At 46.7% G+C, this 21,483-nt stretch overlaps 1 protein-coding gene across 1 annotated transcript in view; it reads left to right on the top strand.

The window, feature by feature from the left end:
* The window catches only part of ramp1 (receptor activity modifying protein 1), a 28,783-nt gene extending 20,389 nt beyond the window's left edge, over nucleotides 1-8,394 (top strand). The window contains exons 2-3 of the mRNA XM_068034626.1: nucleotides 5,616-5,754; nucleotides 7,832-8,394. Coding sequence (XP_067890727.1) covers nucleotides 5,616-5,754; nucleotides 7,832-8,087 — 395 coding nt within the window. The 3' untranslated portion in view covers nucleotides 8,088-8,394. The remainder of the gene's footprint in view (nucleotides 1-5,615; nucleotides 5,755-7,831) is intronic.
* The last annotated feature ends 13,089 nt before the right edge of the window (nucleotides 8,395-21,483 follow it).

Raw genomic sequence — 21,483 nt, 5'->3', positions numbered from 1 at the left:
CAGCATCTGTGTAAAGGGAAACTGCCATGCAGACCTCCACCTGCCAAGAATGAGACATATTAATTTTGTCATATGAATATTGATTTTAAACTGTTGCTGGTTCATTAATGTCCTTCAGGGAAGGAAATCTGCTGTCCTTACCTGGTCTGGTCTACATGTGACTCCAGACCCACAGCAATGTGGCTGACTCTTAGATGCCCTCTGAATTGGCCTAGCAAGCCACTCAGTTGTATCTAGCTGCTACAAAGTCAATAAAAAGGAATGAAACCGGACGGCCCACCCGCATTGACCTAGGCACCGGAAACGACGACAGCAGACCCTGCAAAGTACTACTTACTAACATCTGGGGGCTTGTGCCAAAGTTGGGAGAGCTGTCCCACAGACTAGTCAAGCAACAGCCTGACATAGTCATGCTCATGGGATCATACCTTACAGACAATGTCCCAGACACTGCCATCGCCATCCCTGGATACCACCGGCAGGACAGACCCAGCAGAGGTGGCGGCACAGTGGTATACAGTAGAGAGGGAGTTGTCCTGGGAGTCCTCAACATCGACTCCGGACCCCATGAAGTCTCATGGCATCAGGTCAAATATGGGCAAGGAAACCTCCTGCTGATTACCACCTACCGCCCTCCCTCAGCTGATGAGTCAGCACTCCTCCATGTTGAACAGCACTTGGAGGAAGCACTGAGGGTGGCAAGGGCACAGAATGTACTCTGGGTGGGGGACTTCAATGTCCATTGCCAACAGTGGCTCAGTAGCACCACTACTGACCGAGCTGGCCGAGTCCTAAAGGACATATCTGCTAGACTGGGTATGCCAATAAGAGGGGAAAACATACTTGACCTCGTCCTCACCAATCTGCCTGTCGCAGATGCATCTGTCCATGACCGTATTGGTAGGAGTGACCACCACACAGTCGTTGTGGAGACGTAGTCCCGCCTTCACATTGAGGATACCCTCCTTCGTGTTGTGTGGCACTATCACTGTGCTAAATGGGATAGATTTTGCACAGATCTAGCAATGCAAAACTGGGCATCCATGAGGCGCTGTGGGCCATCAGCAGCAGCAGAATTGTACTCAACCACAGCCTGTAACCTCATGGCCTGGCATATCCCCCACTCTACCATTACCATCAAGCCAGGAAACCAACTCTTCAGTGAAGAGTGCAGGAGGGCATAGCAAGAGTAGCACTAGGCATACCTCAAAATGAGGTGTCAACCTGGTGAAGCTATAACACAGGGCTATCTGCGTGCCAAACTGCGTAAGCAGCATGCGATAAACAGAGCAGATCTAAGCTCTGCAGTCCTGCCACATCCAGCAGTGAATGGTGGTGGACAATTAAACACCTAAATGGAGGAGTTGGCTCCTCATATATCCCTATCCTCAATGATGGGGGAGCCCAGCACATCAGTGCGAAAGATAAGGCTGAAGCATTTGCAACAATCTTCAGCCAGAATTGCCGAGTTGATGATCCATCTCGGCCTCCTCCTGAAGTCCCCAGCATCACGGATGCCAGACTTCAGCCAATTCGATTCACTCGCGTGATATCAAGAAATGACTGAAGGCACTGGATACTGCAAAAGCTATGGGCCCTGACAATATTCCGGCAATAGTACTGAAGACCTGTGCTCCAGAACTTGCTGCGTCCCTAGCCAAATTGTTCCAGTACAGCTACAACACTGGGATCTTCCCTGCAATGTGGAAAATTGCCCAGGTATGTCCTGTACACAAAAAGCAAGACAAGTCCAACCTAGCCAATTACCACCCCATCAGCCTACTCTCAATCATCAGCAAAGTGACGGAAGGTGTCATCAACAGTGCCATCAAGCGGCACTTGCTTAGCAATAACCTGCTCAGTGACGCTCAGTTTGGGTTCCGCCAGGGCCACTCAGCTCCTAACCTCATTAGTCTTGGTTCAAACATGGACAAAAGAGGTGACATGAGAGTGACTGCCCTTGACATCAAAGATCAGAACAAAGAATAGTACAGCACAGGAGAGGCCATTCGGCCCTCCAAGCCTGCGCCGATCTTGATGCCTGTCTAAAGTAAAACCTTCTGCACTTCCAGGGACCGTATCCCTCTATTCCCATCCTATTCATGTATTTGTCCAGATGCCTCTTAAATGTCGCTATCGTACCTGCTTCCACCACCTCCCCCGGCAGCAAGTTCCAGGCACTCACCACCCTCTGTGTAAAGAACTTGCCTCGCACATCCCCTCTAAACTTTGCCCCTCGCACCTTAAACTTATGTCCCCTAGTAACTGACTCTTCCACTCTGAGGGGGAAAAAGCTTCTGACTATCCACTCTGTCCATTCCACTCATAACTTTGTAAACCTCTATCATGTCGCCCCTCCACCTCTGTCGTTCCAGTGAAAACAATCCAAGTTTATCCAACCTCTCCTCATAGCTAATGCCCTCCAGACCAGGCAACATCCTGGTAAACCTCTTCTGTACCCTCCCCAAAGCCTCCACGTACATCTGGTAGTGTGGCGACCAGAATTGCACGCAATATCCTAAGTGTGGCCTAACTAAAGTTCTGTACAGCTGCAGCATGACTTGCCAATTTTTATACTCTATGCCCCGACCGATGAAGGCAAGCATGCCGTATGCCTTCTTGACTACCTTATCCACCTGCGTTGCCACTTTCAGTGACCTGTGGACCTGTACGCCCAGATCTCTCTGCCTGTCAATACTCCTAAGGATTCTGCCATTTACTGCATTAGATATTCCAAAATGCATTACCTCACATTTGTCCGGATTAAACTCCATCTGCCATTTCTCCGCCCAAGTCTCCAACCGATCTATATCCTGCTGTATCCTCTGACAATCCTCATCACTATCTACAACTCCACCAAACTTTGTGTGGTATGCAAACTTACTAATCAGACCAGCTACATTTTCCTCAATCATTTATATATACTACAAACAGCAAAGGTCCCAGCACTAATCCCTGCGGAACACCACTAGTCACATCCCTCCATTCAGAAAAGCACCCTTCCACTGCTACCCTCTGTCTTCTATGACCAAGCCAGTTCTGTATCCATCTTGCCAGCTCACCTCTGATCCCGCGTGACTTCAGCTTTTGTACCAGTCTGCCATGAGGGACCTTGTCAAAGGCTTTACTGAAGTCCATATAGACAACATCCACTGCCCTTCCTTCATCAATCATCTTTGTCACTTCCTCAAAAAACTCAATCAAATTAGTGAGACACGACCTCCCCTTCACAAAACCATGCTGCCTCTCGCTAATAAGTTCGTTTGTTTCCAAATGGGAGTAAATCCTGTCCCGAAGAATCTCTGGCCTATAATTTCCTGGATTATCCTTGCTACCCTTCTTAAACAAAGGAACAACATTGGCTATTCTCCAGTCCTCTGGGACTTCACCTGTAGCCAATGAGGATACAAAGATTTCTGTCAAGGCCTCAGCAATTTCTTCCCTTGCCTCCCTCAGTATTCTGGGGTAGATCCCATCAGGCCCTGGGGACTTATCTACCTTATCGCTTTGCAAGACACCCAACACCTCCTCCTTTTTGATAATGAGATGACTGAGACTATCTACACTCCCTTCCCCAGACTCATCATCCACCAAGTCCTTCTCTTTGGTGAATACTGATGCAAAGTACTCATTTAGTACTTCACCCATTTCCTCTGGCTCCACAGATAGATTCCCTCCTCTGTCCTTGAGTGGGCCAACCCTATCCCTCGTTACCCTCTTGATCTTTATATACATATAAAAAGCCTTGGGATTCTCCTTAATCCTGGTTGCCAATGACCTTTCATGACCCCTCTTAGCCCTCCTGACTCCTTGCTTAAGTTCCTTCCTACTTTCTTTATATTCCTCAAGGGCTTCGTCTGATCCCAGCCTTCTAGCCCTTATGAATGCTTCCTTTTTCTTTTTGACTAGGCTCACAATATCCCTCGTTATCCAAGGTTCCTGAAACTTGCCAAACTTATCCTTCCTCACAGGAACATGCCAGTCCTGGATTCTAGTCTAATCAAGGCAGCATTTGACCAAGTATGGCATCAAGACGTCCTAGCAAAACTGAGGTCAATGGGAATCGGGGGAAAACCCTCCGCTGGCTGGAGTCATACCTAGCGAAAAGGAAGATGGTTGTGCTTGTTGGTCAATCATCTGAGCTCCAGGACATCACTGCAGGAGTTCCTCAGGGTAGTGTCCATCTTCAGCTGCTTCATCAATGACCTTCCTTCAATCATAAGGTCAGAAGTGAGGATGTTCGCTGATGATTGCACAATGTACAGCCCCATTCGTGACTACTCAGATACTGAACCAGTCCATGTAGAAATGCAACAAGGCTTGGACAATATCCAAGCATAGGCTGATAAGTGGCAAGTAACATTCGCACCACACTAATGCCAGGTAATGACCATCTCCAACAAGAGAATCTAACCATCTCCCCTTGACATTCAATGGCATTACCATTGCTGAATCCCCCACTATTAACATCCTAGGGGCTACCATTGACCAGAAACTGAACTGCAGTAGCCATATAAATACCATGGCTACAAGAGCAGGTCAGCGGCAAGTAACTCACCTCCTGACTCCCCAAAGCCTGTCCACCATCTACAAGGCACAAGTTGGGAGTGTGATGGAATACACTCCACTTGCCTGGATGGGTGCAGCTCCAACAATACTCGAAGCTCAACACCATCCAGGACAAAGCAGCCCGCTTGATTGGCACCCCGTCGACAAACATTCACTCCCTCCATCACCAACGCATAGTGGCAGCAGTGTACCATCTACAAGATGCACTGCAGCAACACACCAAGGCTTCTTAGACAGCACCTTCCAAATCTGCGACCTCTACCAACTAGAAGGACAAGGGCAGCAAATGCATGGGAACACCAACATTGCCGTTCCTTCACTGTCACTGGGTCAAAATCCTGGAACTCCCTTCCTGTGGGTGTACCTACCCCACATGGACTGCAGCGGCTCCAGAAGGCAGCTCACCACCACCTTCTCAAGGGCAATTAGGGATGGGCAATAAATGCTGGCCTGGCCAGTGACGCCCATGTCCCAAAAATGAATTTTAAAAAAAACTTAAAGGACTGTCACTACCAGATATTGCCTCAAACTTTCCCCTCTATTCCTTCTACTTTTTCTGTCTCTAACTGCATGTGAGTTTATCATGTATTTATGCTCGCGCGGTCACATCACACATTCATAGTCGTTAACTGGATTAGAGTTTAAGATTAATAAACTCCTACCTTTTCTTGTTTAAATCTAAGGAAACCTGTTTGCTCCCATTGTAAGGCAAAGAAATCAGTGAACAAGGATTCACGGAGGGGGAGCTATAAACACGGTGTTTAAAAATTATACCCTGTTAATTAAACCAGGCAAAGGCTGAAAGGGAACCCCTAGACCCCTCTTACCTAGTCATGAGAAACACAATTAATGTTTCCGATCAATGACCTGCTCAGTCAATACAGCATTTTTGCTTCTAGTTCAGATTTCCAGGATCTGCATTATTTTGCTTTTGTATTATGTAATAAATTCTCTGGAGTGAGATTTGAACCCACAACCTTCTGAATCACTGGCGAGAGTTATAAGTTGATTTAAGACTGTTAAAATGATCAATTTTCTCTTTGTAGCACATCACCTTATTCTGCTCACTGCCTGCAATGAAGCCTATTACTCCGATCTTATCAAACATATTTGCTTGGAGGCCTACAGATTTCAGATGACTGATATTGGACAGAAGTTATGGTGTGACTGGGAAGCAACACTAAGGTACTTTGAGAATTCTTTATAAAACTTGGTAATAGAAAATTGATTTGGACCTCTTATCACTTACACTGTTTTCATTATGTATTGTCAAATTGTCCCAGGCTTGCTGTGAAGCTGAAGGATCTGTTGGGTAAATAGTCTTGTTGTGTATTGCGTTCTACAGGAAAGGAAACTCTTAGCTTCCATTCCCAGTCTGTGCTGAGTTAACCAGGCAAAAAATCACCATGTTCCCATTTGGATCATGGTTCAATGACTCATGCTGGAAAGTGTGAGTGCACATCTGTGTGTGTGCATGCATGTATGTGAATGTGTGTGCATCTATGTCTGTGTATATATCTGTGCATGCATATGTTTGTATGTGTATCTGAATGTGTCCTGTGTGTGTATAGCTAATATGTGTAACTTTGTGCATGTACCTGTGTATATCTGCATACATGTGCATGTAACCCAAACCGGTGCCCTGGCTGAGATCAGTAAACTCTACATAACCAGAGACATCCCTGCTTTGTGTAGTTTGGTGATATGCAATTGAGCCACTAAAGGAACACCGATTTAATAAAAAATTCTTTCCATAATACTTTACACAGTTAAGCAGAGTGATTTAGGCCTGTGACTATTATTACTTCAAAACTTTGTCAACAAACACTGACAATAAAGAAAGAACATTCCTATAGTGCCTTTCACAACCTCAGGATGACCTCAAGCACCTTCTGGCTAATGAACTAGTTTTGAAATGTAGTCACCATTGTAATATAGAAAACGTGGCAGCTAATTTTTGCACAGCAAGCTCCCACAAATGGCAATGAGGCAAATGGTCAGATTTTTTTTCAGTGATGTTGGTTGAAGGATAAATATTGACCAGGATATCACACTGAACTTCCCCTGCTCTGTTCTCCTGATGTGTTTTATATTTCACCTGAGAGGACAGGCAGGCCTTAGTTTTACATTTCATTTGAAAGACAGCATCTTTCAGTCCTACACTAGGAGTGTCAGTTGGATTATGGGCTCAAGTCTTTGGAGTGGGACTTGAACACATAACCTTGTGACTCTGAGGGGGAGAATGAAACCCACTGAGCTAAACTGACACCGATGTTTCAGTTGGAAGAATTTGGCCCAATTGATCCCATCCTTCCAGGATACCAACCCTAGCATATTCCCAGCATGGAGCTATCCTTAAATGTGTTTGAGCCTCAGCCACCCTTCCTGGTAACCCTGTTCTTGCTGTGTATCGCCTCCTGTTTAAGAAACTACTACCTGGTGTCAGTCCTAAGCTTGCCTTTCACATCCTGACCCTGTGCCCTGTTGTCCTCCTGCCCTATCAGACAGTATTGCTCTAGATCGATTCCTGGGATGAGAGGGGTGTCCTTTTAAGCATAGATTGAGTAAAATGGGCCAATATTCTCTGCAGTTTAAAAGAAGGAGAGGTAATCTCATTGAAACGTATAAAATTCTTAGCATCTACGCTGTCAAGCCATCTGAGAGGATCTTTCCCCTGACTGGAGAGTCTAGAACTAGGGGTCACAGTTTCAGGATAATGCGTCGACCATTTAGGACTGAGATGAGGAGAAATTTCTTAACTTAGAGGGTTGTGAATCTTTGGAATTCTCTACCTCAAAGAGCTGTGTATGTTCAGTCAATGAGCATATTAAGGACTGAGATCGATTAGACTTTTGGGCACAAAGAGAATTAAGGGATAGAGCAGGAAAGTGGAGTTGATGTAAAAGTTCAGCCATGATCTTGTTGAATGGTGAAGTAGGCACATGGGCTGTATGGCCTATTCCTGCTACTATTTCGTTATGTTTACTCTATTCCATTCAGTATCTTATACCCCTCTATAAGGGCCCTCCTACATTGGGCTATCTAACTGTATTGTTTAGGTTTATTTTTTACTATGCTGCTCCAGATCCTATAATTCTCATTAGGCACCCCTCTTTCCCTTGTTTTATTTGGCAAGTCTCCAGTTTTCTATAAGACATACAAAGATTAATGAAAAATTTTGGAAACACACATGTTCATCAGTACCTGAAAGATGCTGTGACTATTGTACCTGACCCTGTTAATGAATGCTCTTTCTTTGCAGCTCCTATAGGGACCTCACCAACTGCACATTTTTGATCGCCAACAAGATGGACTGTTTTTGGCCAAACCAGGTGGTGGACCAATTCTTCGTGACCATCCACAAGGCATACTTTGCAAACTGTCCTGTCTCTGGGAGAGCTTTGGGGGATCCCCCAAACAACATCATAGGGCCCTTCATTGTGATCCCGGTGATGATTACTCTGCTTATGACAGCACTTGTGGTGTGGAGAAGCAAACGGAATGAGGGCATTGTCTAAAGACTTTACAATCCCTTCTATTGTTTGAGGACACTTTTTTGGGGGTTTTAACCTTGATCTGATAAAGCAATGATACTGTTTCAGCCAACTTTACATTGGAGGGTATCAACAGCAAGTGTCTAAAGTTGAACTCAAACTCACTGCTGAATGGTCCTTGGGTGTCTAAACAGCAAGTAGAAAACATAAGACATTCTAGGCACTCACTGGTCCTAAGCAGGGATATTGCTCAAGTTTAACAAGCCGTTCTGTAACGTTGCCATAGTAAAATTTAAACCACCTGGACTGGGCCATTTAACATTTGTGACTTTAGTGACTTTGATTTTGACAAATTTTATAATGTATGTAAAAACAAGAAATGCTGGAACCACTCAGCAGGTCTGGCAGCATCTGTGGAAAGAGAAGCAGAGTTAACGTTTCGGGCCAGTGACCCTTCATCGGAAGGGTCGCTGGCCCGAAACGTTAACTCTGCTTCTCTTTCCACAGATGCTGCCAGACCTTCTGAGTGGTTCCAGCATTTCTTGTTTTTATTTCAGATTTCCAGCATCCGCAGTATTTTGCTTTTATTTTATAATGTATGTGTTAGGCTAAATCCTGCTAATGACAAAACTCACATGGAAACTACACCAAGTGCTCAGTGCATATGTGGACATTCATGCCATTTTTGATTCTAAATAATGTATTTGTATAAAACCCATTGATATACTGATGCAAACTTCTGATGTCCTTACTGCTACATATGAATTTTCCTTATTAATGAATGAATTAGTCAAACATTGTATAAACAATATAAAGTAATGACCAACAGCAACCCACTACTCCCTTTGGAGCAACAAGAAGAATCAGAGGACTGAAAGTTGGCAAAAAAAAGTATGATGAAGAACGAAAATGTAACTTTTTTTCATTTAAATCCAGAAGGTTGCTTGTTTTGTTACCTGTTATTTCTCATTATTTTAGATGGTGAATTCCCCATGTAAAGCTAACCTGTTGAGCAGTCTGTACTGCTTTCTGAAAACCAAAATTACATGGGGGCTCCAAACCTGGATATTAGGGGAAGAGAGAGTGGGTGGGCAAGGTTCTGGGTTGGTGTTGGTGCCATTCAAAACAGAACCACCCAAGCTATGGTGGAAGCAGATTCAATAATAACAGTGCTATGGTGAAAGAGTGGTGGAGTGGGGGGCACAGCTGGGATAATTGGATAGTTCTTTCAAAGAGCTGGCACAGGCACGATGGCCCGAATGGCCTGTGTCTGAGCTGTATTATTTTATGACTGCTTCCATTTCAATCTATGATGAAATCTACCCTTGACTGGACTTGGGGAGGGAGGCTATGCTTTCTTCTAATGCCCTGCAGCAAGGAGCAGAAGACCAGTAATGGTCTTTGCTGTCATTGACTGACTCGCCATCATCCCTCCTGGAAAGTGCAAATTTGGATGTCCACTGATGTCAGAATTAGATTAGACTTCGTCTGCTGGACCAGTATAGAAAGAATGGGACTGCTTCTCAAAAAGATTCAGTGCCTCTAGCAGAGGAGGGAAGAACAGTGGGACAAAATTGGAAAGGAATATTTTTGTAAAAATTGGTTCGTTGAACCTTTAATCACACCGTGATTAAAGAGACATTAACCCAATAGAATGCTGTGGAGCCTCAAATATTAAACAGGAATTGGCAAATAAAAACAAAAAAATGCTGGAAAGCAGGTGAGGAGAAAAATTGAGTTAACGTTACATGAGAACTGGAATCAGTTCGAGATGCAACAGGAATTAAAGAAAGCCAAGGGAAAGGGGGGGTCGGGGGAGGGGAAGAATCTGTGATTGGGTGGAAGGTAGGAGAGATTAACTCACAAATGGGAGGATGGTGCAAGGCAAAATGGAGTGGTAATGGGACAAGTTTAAAAAAAAAACAAATGGGCCAAGAGGAGGTGTAAATAGTGACAGTAGAATAACAGTGTACAGGAAGCATGGAAATCTGGAAAAGAGAGATACCCAGGACTGTGGAGGAAAAGGTTGGTAGACCCCAGGGGTGTGGGTCACCACCCCCACCCACCCCCCAGCTATGTACTGATAGGACAGCCCCTACCCTCAGCATAGATTGAAATGGAAGCAGTCATAAAATGATGCAGCTCAGACACAGGCCATTTGGCCATCGTGCCTGTGCCAGCTCTTTGAAAAAAACTATCCAATTAGTCCCAGCTGTGCCCCCCACCTCACTGCTCTTTCATCATAGCCCTGCCAATATTGAATCTACTTCCACCGCAGCTTGGCTGCTTCTGTCTTGAATGGCACCAGCACCAGCCCATACCTCCTCCACTCCCAGTGGCTCTGCTGCAGCTTTCCTCCATTACCTGTAACTGCCGGTTGAGAAACTGGAAGCAGAGGTTACGATCTAAAGTTTTCAAAGTGAGAGGGGAAAAGTTTAGGAGGGATATGCGTGGAAAGTTCTTTACGCAGAGGGTGGTGGGTGCCTGGAACGCGTTGCCAGCGGAGGTGGTAGACGCGGGCACGATAGCGTCTTTTAAGATGTATCTAGACAGATACATGAATGGGTAGGAAGCAAAGTGATGCAGACCCTTAGAAAATAGTCGACATGTTTAGATAGAGGATCTGGATCGGCGCAGGCTTGGAGGGCCGAAGGGCCTGTTCCTGTGCTGTAATTTTCTTTGTTCTTCGTTCTTTGTTGAACTCAATGTTAAGGCCAGAAGGCTGTTCCTAATGGAAAGATGTGCTGTTCCTTGAAATTCCATTAAACTTCATTGACACCAATTAGGAAGTTGAGTAAAGGGAGGTCAGAGTGGGAGTAGAATGGAGAATTAAAGCAGCAAGTGGCCAGAAGCTCAGGCTCACATTTGCAGACTGAATAGAGATGCTCAGCAAAGGGATCGCCCACTCTGCACTTGGTCTCTCCAATGTAGAGGAGACCACACCATGAGCAATGAATAGAGTATAGAAGGTTTGAAGAAGTACAAGTTGTACCTGGAAGGAGTGTTTGGAACCCCTGCACAATGGGAAGAGAGGACATAAGATGGAAGGTCTTTCAGCTCTGGTCCTTGCAGGGGAAGGTACTGGAGGAAGGACAGTAGATGCTGGGACATGATGGCAGATTGAGCCAGGATACTGTGGGTGGGGGGGGGGGGGGGGGGGGGTTGCGGGGAATGGTCCCTTTGGAATGCTGAGAGAGGAAGATGTATTTGGTTGTGGCATCATGCTGGAGGTGGGCAGTAATGGCAGAGGATGCAATATCACATGTCATGGACCAGTAACTGGATACAAGGTATCATGTATCATATAACTAGTAACTGACCATGCAGTATTCACGTGTCATGGACCATATGTGACAGACTTGTGACTCAGCATGCTGTATTACTTATCATGGTCTTGTAACTACATGTATTATCATGTGTCGCGGACATGCAGTATCATGTGTAATAGACTGGTAACTCACATGCAGTATTATGTGGCATGGACTAGTAACTGGAGATGCAGTATCATGCGACATGTTTTTTTCCCAAAATATAGTTTATTCATAAAAATTTGCAAAAATACATTTCAAAACAGTTCAAATTTCACATACAATAGAGATCTGATTTCTTTGCTACAGAAAACCATGAAGTGCCTCACAATTCTTGCCATCCCATTTTAAATGCAATGTACATTGGCATTACATAGTTAAAAAAAACATCTTGGTGTACACAGCGTGAGGGATTTTACACAAGTTCCAGCCCCTCAGTTCCCTATGGCAGGAGCACCTTACACAGTGCCCTTTCCCCATTGAGTCTTAGCTTCAGTGCGTCCCTCAGCACGTAGTCCTGGACCTTGGAATGTGCCAGTCTGCAACATTCGGTCGTGGACAACTCTTTTCTCTGGAAGACCAGCAGGTTTCGGGCAGACCAAAGAGTGTCTTTCACCGAATTGATGGTCCTCCAGCAGCAGTTGATGTTTATCTCGGTGTGTGTCCCTGGGATAGGCCCAGAGTCCTGTGTTGCCGAGCTGCTCAGGATGAACCTCGACAAAAACAACTGCATCTCTTTCCATAGCTGCTTTACAAAGGCGCATTCCAGAAGGAGGTGGGCAACAGTCTCTTCCCCACCACAGCCACCTCGAGGGCAGCATGTGGCGGCGGTGAGATTCCAGGCTTGCAGGAAATGATCTGACGGAGGCGGAGGGGCCCTTCTCACCACCAGCCAAGCTACATCTTGGCGGTTGTTCGAAAGGTCTGGCTATGAGGCATTCTGCCAAATACCTTTGGCAGTCTGCTCAAGAAACCATCCGACAGGATTCACCATCTCTTTTTCCTGTAGGGCCTTGAGGACATTCCGTAAGGACTACTGCCCGATTGATTTGTGGTCGAAGGAGTTTTTCTGCACAAACATTTCCATGAGTGACAGGTGCTTTGGCACAGTCCAACTGGATGGAGTGTTCTGTGGCAATATGCCCAGATCCATCTTTTGCAACACCAGGGACAGATAGCACCTCAGCACATAGTGACACTTGGGGTGTTTGCATACTGGGGGGTCTACGCACAGCTTGATGCAGCCACACACAACAGTGGCCATTAGGATGAGGGCGATATTGGGTACGTTTTTCCCTCCTTTATCCAGAGGTTTGAACATCGTGTCCCTGCAGACATGGTCCATTTTCGATCTCCAGATAAAGCAGAAGATGGTGCGGGTGACCGCCATGGCGCAGGAGTGGGGTACGGGCCAGACCTGCACCATGTACAATAACAACGTGAGCGCCTCGCACCTGATGACCAGGTTCATACTTGCAATGGGGCAAGAACGTTGCTCCCACATGCTCAGTTTATGTTTCATCATGGCTCCTCGCTCCTTCCAGTTTTTGGCGCATGCCCTGACCCCACCGCACCATATCCCCAGCATCTTCAGGTAGTCTGACCTGACGGTGAAGGGGACAATGGACCAGTCTGCCCAGTTCCCAAAGAACATGGCCTCGCTCTTGCCGTGATTTACTTTGGCTCCCGAGGCCAGTTCGAACTGGTCGCAGATGCTCATCAGTCTGCGAATGGACAGCGGATCCAAACAGAAGATGGCGACATCATTCATGTACAGGGAGGCTTTGACCTGAGTGCCTCGGCTGCCTGGGATTGCCACCTCCTTATGCCTGCATCCTTCCTAACGGAGACAGCAAATGGTTCGATATAGCAAACAAACAAGACAGGGGAGAGAGGACAGCCCTGTCTGACTCCAGATTGAATTGGGAAAACTTTCTGATTCCCGCCCATTGATTGAGACTGCACTACTGATGTTTGTGTAGAGCAGTTTGATCCAATTGCAGATTCCCTCCCCAAACCCCATTTTGGAAAGCACGTCCATCATGTAGGTGTGCGATATCCTGTCAAAACCCTTCTCCTGGTCCAGGCTGATGAGGCAGGTGTCCACCTCCCTGTCCTGCACATAAGCAATCGTATCCCTGAGTAGCGCGAGACTATCAGAGATCTTCCTGCTGGGTACAGTGCAGGTCTGATCAGGGTGAATCACCAACTCCAGAGCAGACTTGACCCAACTGGCGATGACTTTGGACAGAATCTTGTAGTCAACATTAAGCAGTGAGATGGGCCGCCAATTTCTGACTTCCGCCCTCTCCCACTTCCGCTTGTAAATGAGGGTGATGATGCCTTTCCTCATGGATTCTGACATACTGCCGGCCAGGAGCATACTCTCGTTATACTTCCAGCAGGCCTGGGCCAATCCAGTCCCACGGAGCCGAATACAACTCAACCGGTAAGCTATCGCTTCCAGGCGTTTTTATTCATCTGGACGGACCTGACAGCCTTTGTCACCTCATCCAGAGTTAGCGGTTTGTCCAGACTCTCCTGCATTGTCATCTAAGACCTCCGTGATAGAGGACAGGAAGGACTGGGAGGCCGTGCTATCCGTGTGCTTCATGTCGTACAGCCCAGCATAAAAGGATTTGTTAATCTTCAGTATGTCGGACTGCGAAGACGTTGCCGAGCCATCCTCTTCCTTCAGGCGGCTGATCACAGAGCCCTCTCTGTGTACCTTTTGGAAGAATAAACGTGAGCACCTCTCGTCCTGCTCAGTGGAGCGGACTCTGGACCAGAAGATGATCTTGGAGGGCTCCGTGGCAAAGAGCGAGGCCTGCTGGCTCTTCACCTCTTCGAGATCCTCCTCGACCACAACCCCCATCGACTGCAGCCAGAACAGATTCTGCTTTCTTTTCTGGAGTCGGGACATTTCTCTCTGTCGCTCTCTCGCCCTCTGAACACTTTTGAGGATGAAAAACCTCTTGATGTTCTCCTTGATTGCTTCCCACCAGTGAACTGGAGACGCAAAGAGGGGGTTTCACAGTTCTCCAACCTTTGTAATCCCTTTTGAGCTCCTCGAGGCTCTCTGGGGTCAGCAGTTTTACATTCAGCTTCCACGTCCCCCTGCCAACCCGCTGGTCGTCCTGTAAGTGACAGTCGGCCAGTAGGAGGCAGAGGTCAGAGAAGAACACCGGCTTGATGTCGGTGGATCTGACCATGAATGCACGGGACACAAACAGGAAATCAATCCTGGAACCAGCAGATCTGTCCAGTCTTGACCAGGTGTATCTACGCTGCACTCCGTCTGCAGAATTGAAGACATTGTGCAGCTTGGCATCTTTTACTGTTTCCATCAGGAATCTGGACATCGTGTCCAGTTTGCTGTGCTGTTGTCACTGCCAGATCGTCCAGCTGCATCGATGATGCTGTTGAGGTCACCGCCTAGAATGACCGGCCTGGACGTCGCCAGCAGCAGTGGGAGCTGCTGGAGGACGGTCAGCCGCTCGCTGCGTTGTACCGGGGCGTACACGTTGATTCACTGGAGCTGAGCATTGTTGTGCATTATGTCTGCTACGAGAAGGCAACCGCCCACCACCTCCTTAACTTTGGAAATGGTGATGTTGCCTCCCCGCAGCAGAATACCCAGACCGGAGGAACAGGAATCATTTCCCCCTGACCAGATGGATGGCCGTGGGGCCACCATCGCGACTATTGCCTGTAGGTGCTGAGGTGCAGTATTCCACACTCCTGCAGAAACAGTAGTCCAAGGTGAGGTAGTCCAAGGTCGAAGCACATCGCGTAGTGGATTTAACACTACGCACATTAACGGAAGCAATCTTTATACCCATTTAAAGATGGAAGTCACTTATCACACCAGGTGTCCTTGCTAGTCCCAGTCCTTGCGTATTTTCCTGCATACCCATAGTGTACACCAGCTGTGTCACATTCTTTGGGCTCAGAAAAAACTCCCGGTCACTCATGGGGGCGGGGGTTTGGTTCCACTGAGGTGACATTGGGCGGTCTTGTAGGCAGCAACAGTCCTCTGCTGGTGGTGTCTTTCCCCTCTGTTCCCCTCGAGGCCGTTTTTACTCTCGGCTTCCCGGCGCTGGAGTGCGCTGGGCATCTCGCTGGATTCAGCGCCTTGGGGTTGGGGTGCGCTGGGCCCATCGCTGCTTCCAGTGCCACGGAGCTGGGGGTCTTTCTCTTCTAGCTCCTTTGCATTCTGCCACTTCTTTTGCAGGTGCCGTATTCTGGGCCCTTCCTCAGCCGATGAGGAGCAGCTGCCGTGGTTCGTCTCAGACAGTAGCCGCCTCTTGGCACTGGTTTGGGTGGTGACCTGTTCCTTCTTTTGGGGTTTCTTCTTTGTGGTTTTCTTTTGATCACTTGCCACTCATCTGGTTGTCCTTCTGCTGCCTCCTCCTCCATCAATTCTGTCTGTTGAGGAGGAGTTTCCAGACATGGGGTAGGTGTTATGTCACTTATTGCAGCTGCCTCCCCTTTCCTCTTCTTCTTAGGTTGATTTTCCTCGCTGGAGGGAGGATTGCTGGTCTCCTTCGCAGGAGCAGGCGCATTCACCGTTCCTTCCTCCAGCCTTTCCTTGTTCCTCGCCGCCTGTGCGTAACTGAGGCAGCATTTGGGGCAGGTCCCCACCACACAGGTTGCAGCACTTACTCTGCTTACAGTCCTTTGTGTGATGGCCTTCCTGCTGGCAGTTCTTGCAGACGACTATGCTGCAGTTGGCCGCCATATGACCAGGTTTGCCACAGGTACGACAAACCCTGGGCTGCTAAGCATAGTCCAAGAAGCCTCGAGGAAGGCTGGATGATGGCTCCATTGGCATCGACCTTCAAGGCCACCTTGACCTGCCGCTTGCTGGTCCACATCCCAAAAGGGGTCCTTGACCTTGGTGCTACTCCTGGCCACCTCGACTTACCTGGTGAGGAAAGTGAGCTCATCCACGACAGGAAGATGGGGGTTGTAGAGGTGGATGGTCACCACCTGGTTCCGTTGTGACAGCAGAGTGAAGAGCGGCTCCACCGTAAGGATCGGCAGCAGCACCTGGTTTCCTCTTTCCCTGAAGACCTTCAGGAACTTGATGCATCCCGCCATATTCTTGAACATCACATCGATGTAGCCACTGCTGGGGAGGCCCTGCAGGCAGGAGACGTCCGCAGCTTGGAATCCACGGCATTTGATCAGGATTTTCTTAATGAAGAAGGCTCAGTCGATGGGTGCACCTCCTTCGGTGTTGTGCCTGACCTGGAGCTCTGGTGTTGGCTGCAGCCATTTTTTGCTTGAAGCTTTCCTGGGATGGGTACTAAAACCCCAACCTACAACCACAGTAGATCTTTGATCCCAAAGGTGAAATGCCATAAAAATGACAGAAACCCTCCAAAAACAAAACACAAAAAAGATTACCTGCAGGATCAAAACCCACCAATCATGACCTCTCCCCTGCCAGGTAAGTACTGCCAGGTAAGTACAGACTGAGACCACATGGAAGACCCTGTTTTTTTTTCCAAAATATACTTTATTCGTAAAAATCTGTAAAAAATACATTACCAAACAGTTCCAAACAGCACCAAGTCAAAAAAATACAAACAGTGCAAGGGTGATCAGTTTCTTTCAATACAATCATGAATTGCCTCACAACCCTTCCATTTCATTTCTCATGCCATTATACATTTTACAGCAAACAAAAATTTTCCTGATACAGTTCGCGGGGTTTTCCAAGAATCCAACCCCTCCGTTCAGTTTGGTGGGGGGGGGGGGGGGGGGGGGGGGACCTTACACAGTGGTCTTTCCCCATTGAACTTTTGCTGCGGCTGCCCCAAGCTTTAGTGCGTCCCTCAGCACGTAGTCCTGGACCTTGGAATGTGCCAGTCTGCAACATTTGGCCATGGACAACTCTTTGCGCTGGAAGACCAGCAAATTTCGGGCAGACCAAAGAGCGTCTTTCACCAAATTGATGGTCCTCCAGCAGCAGTTGATGTTTATCTCGGTGTGCGTCCCTGGGAACAGCCCGTAGAGCACAGACTCCTGTGTTACAGAGCTGCTTGGGATGAACCTCGAAAAAAACCACTGCATCTCTTTCAACAGCTGCTTTGCAAAGACACATTCCAGAAGGAGGTGGGCAACCGTCTCTTCCCCACCACAGCCACCGCGAGGGCATTGTGCGGAGTGGGTGAGACTTCAGGCGTGCAGGAAGGATCTGACGGGGAGGGCTTTTCTCACCACCAGCCAAGCTACATCTTGGTGCTTGTTTGAAAGTTCTAGTGATGAGGCATTCCGCCAAATGACTGGCGGTCTGCTCGGGGAACCATCCGACAGGATCCACCATCTCCTTTTCCTGCAGGGCCTTGAGGACATTCCGTGCAGACCACTGCCTGATGGATTGGTGGTCAAAGATGACGGTGAAGGGGACAAAGGATCGGTCAGTCCAGTTGCCAAAGAACATTGCCTCGCTCTTGCCGTGGTTAACTTTGGCTCCCGAGGCCAGTTCGAACAGGTCGCAGATGCTCATCAGTCTGCACAAGGACAGAGGATCTGAGCAGAAGATGGTGACGTCATCCATGTACAGGGAGGTTTTAACCTGAGTGCCTCCACTGCCTGGGATTGTCACCCCTTTTATGCTCGCATCCTTCCTGATAGACTCAGCAAAGGGTTCAATACAGCAAACAAACAAGACCGAGGAGAAAGAGAGGACAGCCCTGTCTGACTCCAGATTGGATCAGGAAACTTTCCAATTCCTACCCATTGATTGAGACTGCGCTACTGATGTTTGTGTAGAGCTGTTTGATCCAATTGCACATTCCCTCCCCAAACCCCATTTTGGAAAGCACAGACCCTGGTAATCAATGTTACCTCTACGCTGTGCACACTTGGGCATATAACAACCCAGCAGGCACAGCACAGGCCACTCACAAGTTTTCCCTTTTAAGATACTGCGGCTACAGAAAGAAATTTAAATCTACCACACATTGAAATGAACAGGCTGTGCAAAACAAAAAATATTAGAGGGGGGCATTGCTTGTAACGGGACGTGCAGTATCACATGTCATGGATTAGTAACTGGACACGCTATCATTTGTCATGGACTGATAACAGGACATGTAGTAAACTACCATAAGTTACGACCAGGTGAGAAAGAAGTCGAGGGGCTCCCTTTCAGCTTTCACCTGGTCTTACTGTAACAGGGTTTAATGTTTAAACACACCCTGTTTTTAGCTCTCCCTTGGTGAATCCTTGTTCACCACTTTCCAATTATAAGGCAAAGAAATTAGCACAAACAGGCTTTCTTAGGTTTAAAGAAAAGTGAAATTTATTAAGACTTAAACTCTAATTCAGTTCACGCCTACGGATACACGCCATGCCCCACACTAGTGATACACCCATGCAAATAGAGACAGAAAAGAGCAGAAGAAAAATAAAGTGGAGAGGTTTGAGGCAATAGCTGAAGAGTTTCTTATTACTGTGCTTCGAGCTCACTGTAGAGTCCTTTTGTAGCTAGTTCTTGGCTTGTAGGTAATTCTTACTTTTCGTTGGGGCCCAGTATTCTTCTTAAACCTTGTTCACTGTAGGAGGCTCTTCTCTCTTGGGGTTCCTGTGTCTTCAATGGATTCCAAAGCTGGTGAGAATGAGATGAGAGCAGACAGGAGAGAGATGTTCTCAATCCAGGAGCCAGGAGCTTTCTGTCTTCAAACACTGTTTTCTTCAATTTAAAATTCTCAGTTCAAAACACTGCAACAATCAGTTAGTCATGTGACTAAAGTGGTCTGACCACATCTGTTCTGTGGATTGGGAGCGGGGATAGCTCCTTTGTTCCAACACTGTCTGCTAGTATGCAAAAATATCTTTCCAGCCAGGGGCCTGGCAACCCCTTGTATTAGCCCTTCTCTTCTTCCTAGCAACAATTTGAAATTTCATGTCCATGTGGCAAAATTAATGTGCCTTATTCTTGGAAGGTGGGGGCTCGCATGACACATAGAATTATAGAATGGTTACAGCACAGTTGGAGGCCAATCAGCCTGCTGTGGCTGTGTCAGCTCTCTTCAAGAGCAACTCAGCTAGTCGCACTACCTCATCCTCTCCACCACCAAGGTTAAACTGGCCTGTAGTTGCTGTGATTTTCTTTTTGCCCTTTTTTGAACAAGGTGTAACATTTGCAATTTTCCAGTCCTCTGGCACCACCCCTGTATCTAAGGAGGATTGGAAGATTATGGCCAGTGCACCTGCATTTTCCACCTTTACTTCCCTCAGCATCCTCAGATGCATCCCATCTGGTCCTGGTGACTTAGCAACTTTTAAGTAGAGGCAGCCTTTCTAATAACTCCTCTTTATCAATTTTTAGCCCATCCAGTGTCTCAAGTATCTCTTCTTTCACTATGACTTTGGCAGCATCTTCTTTCTTGGTAAAGTCAGATGTAAAGTATTCATCTAGTACCTCAGCCATGCCTGTTTTCTCTCTCCCTCCTTTCTTGAATAGCATGTTACTTTTGCTAAGACTGCTGTAGAATGCAGGGAATCTTAGAGGATCACATCCAGTACATCTTTTAGAACCCTGGGATGCAGGCCATCAGGTCCAGGGGTTTTGTCAGCTTTTAGCCCTATTAGTATCTGTGGCGATCCCCTTTTTGGTCCCTAATTGGCCCCACCCCACTTCTTACTATCCTTTGACTAATTACATGCCTATAGAAGATTTTTGGATTCCCTTTTATGTTAGCTGGCAGTCTCTTCTCATCCTGTCTTTGCCTCTGCTATGGACTAGTAACTTGACGTGCAGTATCAAATGTCACGGACCTGAGATTGGGAATTACTTGTCATGGACTCATAACTGGACATACACCATCATGGATATGCAGCACAAGAACATGGGAAATAGAAGCAGGTGTAGCCCATATGACCCTTTGAGCCTGCTCTGACATTCAACAAGATCATGGCTGATCTTTGACTTCAACTCCACTTTCCCACCCACTCCCCATATCCTTTGATTCCACTAGAGTCGAAAATCTATCTCTCTCAGCTATGAATATACTCAATGACTAAGCATCTACAGTTCTCTGGGGTAGAGAATTCCAAAGATTCACAACTCTGAGTGAAGAAATTCCTCCTGGTCTCAGTCTTAAATGATCGACCCCTTATCCTGAGTTTATCTCCTCTAGCTCTAGACTCTCCAGCCAGGGATACAACCTCTCAGCACCTACCCTGTCAAGCCCCCTCAGAATCTTATATGTTGCAATGAGATCATTCCTCATTCTTCTAAACTTCAGAAAGTATGCTTCATTCTGCTCAGTTTCTCCTCATATGACAACTCTCTCACCCCAGGAAGCAATTTAGTGAATCTTCACTGCACTGTCTCTAAAGCAAGGGTATCCTTCCTTAGCTATAGTGACCAAAACTGTGCTCAGTACTCCAGGTGTGGTATCACCAAAACCCTGTTCAAATGAAGCAATACTTCAATACTCTTGTACTCCAAACCCCTTAAAATAAAGGCCAACATGCCATTTACCTTCTCAATTCCTTGCTGTTACTGCATGCTAATTTTTTGTGGTTCTTATATGAGGACACCTAAATCTCTCTGAACACCAACATTTTAAAAATTTCTTACCATTTAAAAATATTCTGATTTTCTATTCTTCTTACAAAAGTGAATAACCTCACATTTCCCTACATTATACTCCACCTTGCCCATTCACATAACCTGTTTATATCCCTATGCAGCCTCTTTGCGTTCTCCTCACAGCTTACCATCCCACCTAGCTTTGTATCATCAGCAAACATGGATATATTACTCTCAGGCTCTTCATCTAAGTCATTAATATAGATTGTATAGGTTATCGGGGGTAGGTGCAAATGTGGAGTAATCAGTTCAGCCATGAACTTATTCAATGGCAGAGCAGGCTCGAAGGGACGAGTGGCCTACTCCTGTTCCTAATTCATATGTTCGTATACAGATGTTTTTTTGTTCATAAATAGCTAAGGCTCAGCACTGATCCTTGCAGCACCAACTAGTTACAGACTGCCATCTAGAAAATGCCCCATTATCCCTACTCTGCTTTCTGTTCATTAAACGATCCTTTATTCATGTTAATATATTGCCCCAACCTAATGAGCCCTTA

The sequence above is a fragment of the Heterodontus francisci genome, chromosome 7 (genome assembly GCF_036365525.1).
Source record: "Heterodontus francisci isolate sHetFra1 chromosome 7, sHetFra1.hap1, whole genome shotgun sequence".
In the NCBI taxonomy this organism is placed as follows: Eukaryota; Metazoa; Chordata; class Chondrichthyes; order Heterodontiformes; family Heterodontidae; genus Heterodontus; species Heterodontus francisci.
The sequence above is the reverse complement of the archived record's forward strand: the minus strand, read 5'-3'. Positions and strand labels throughout refer to the sequence as shown.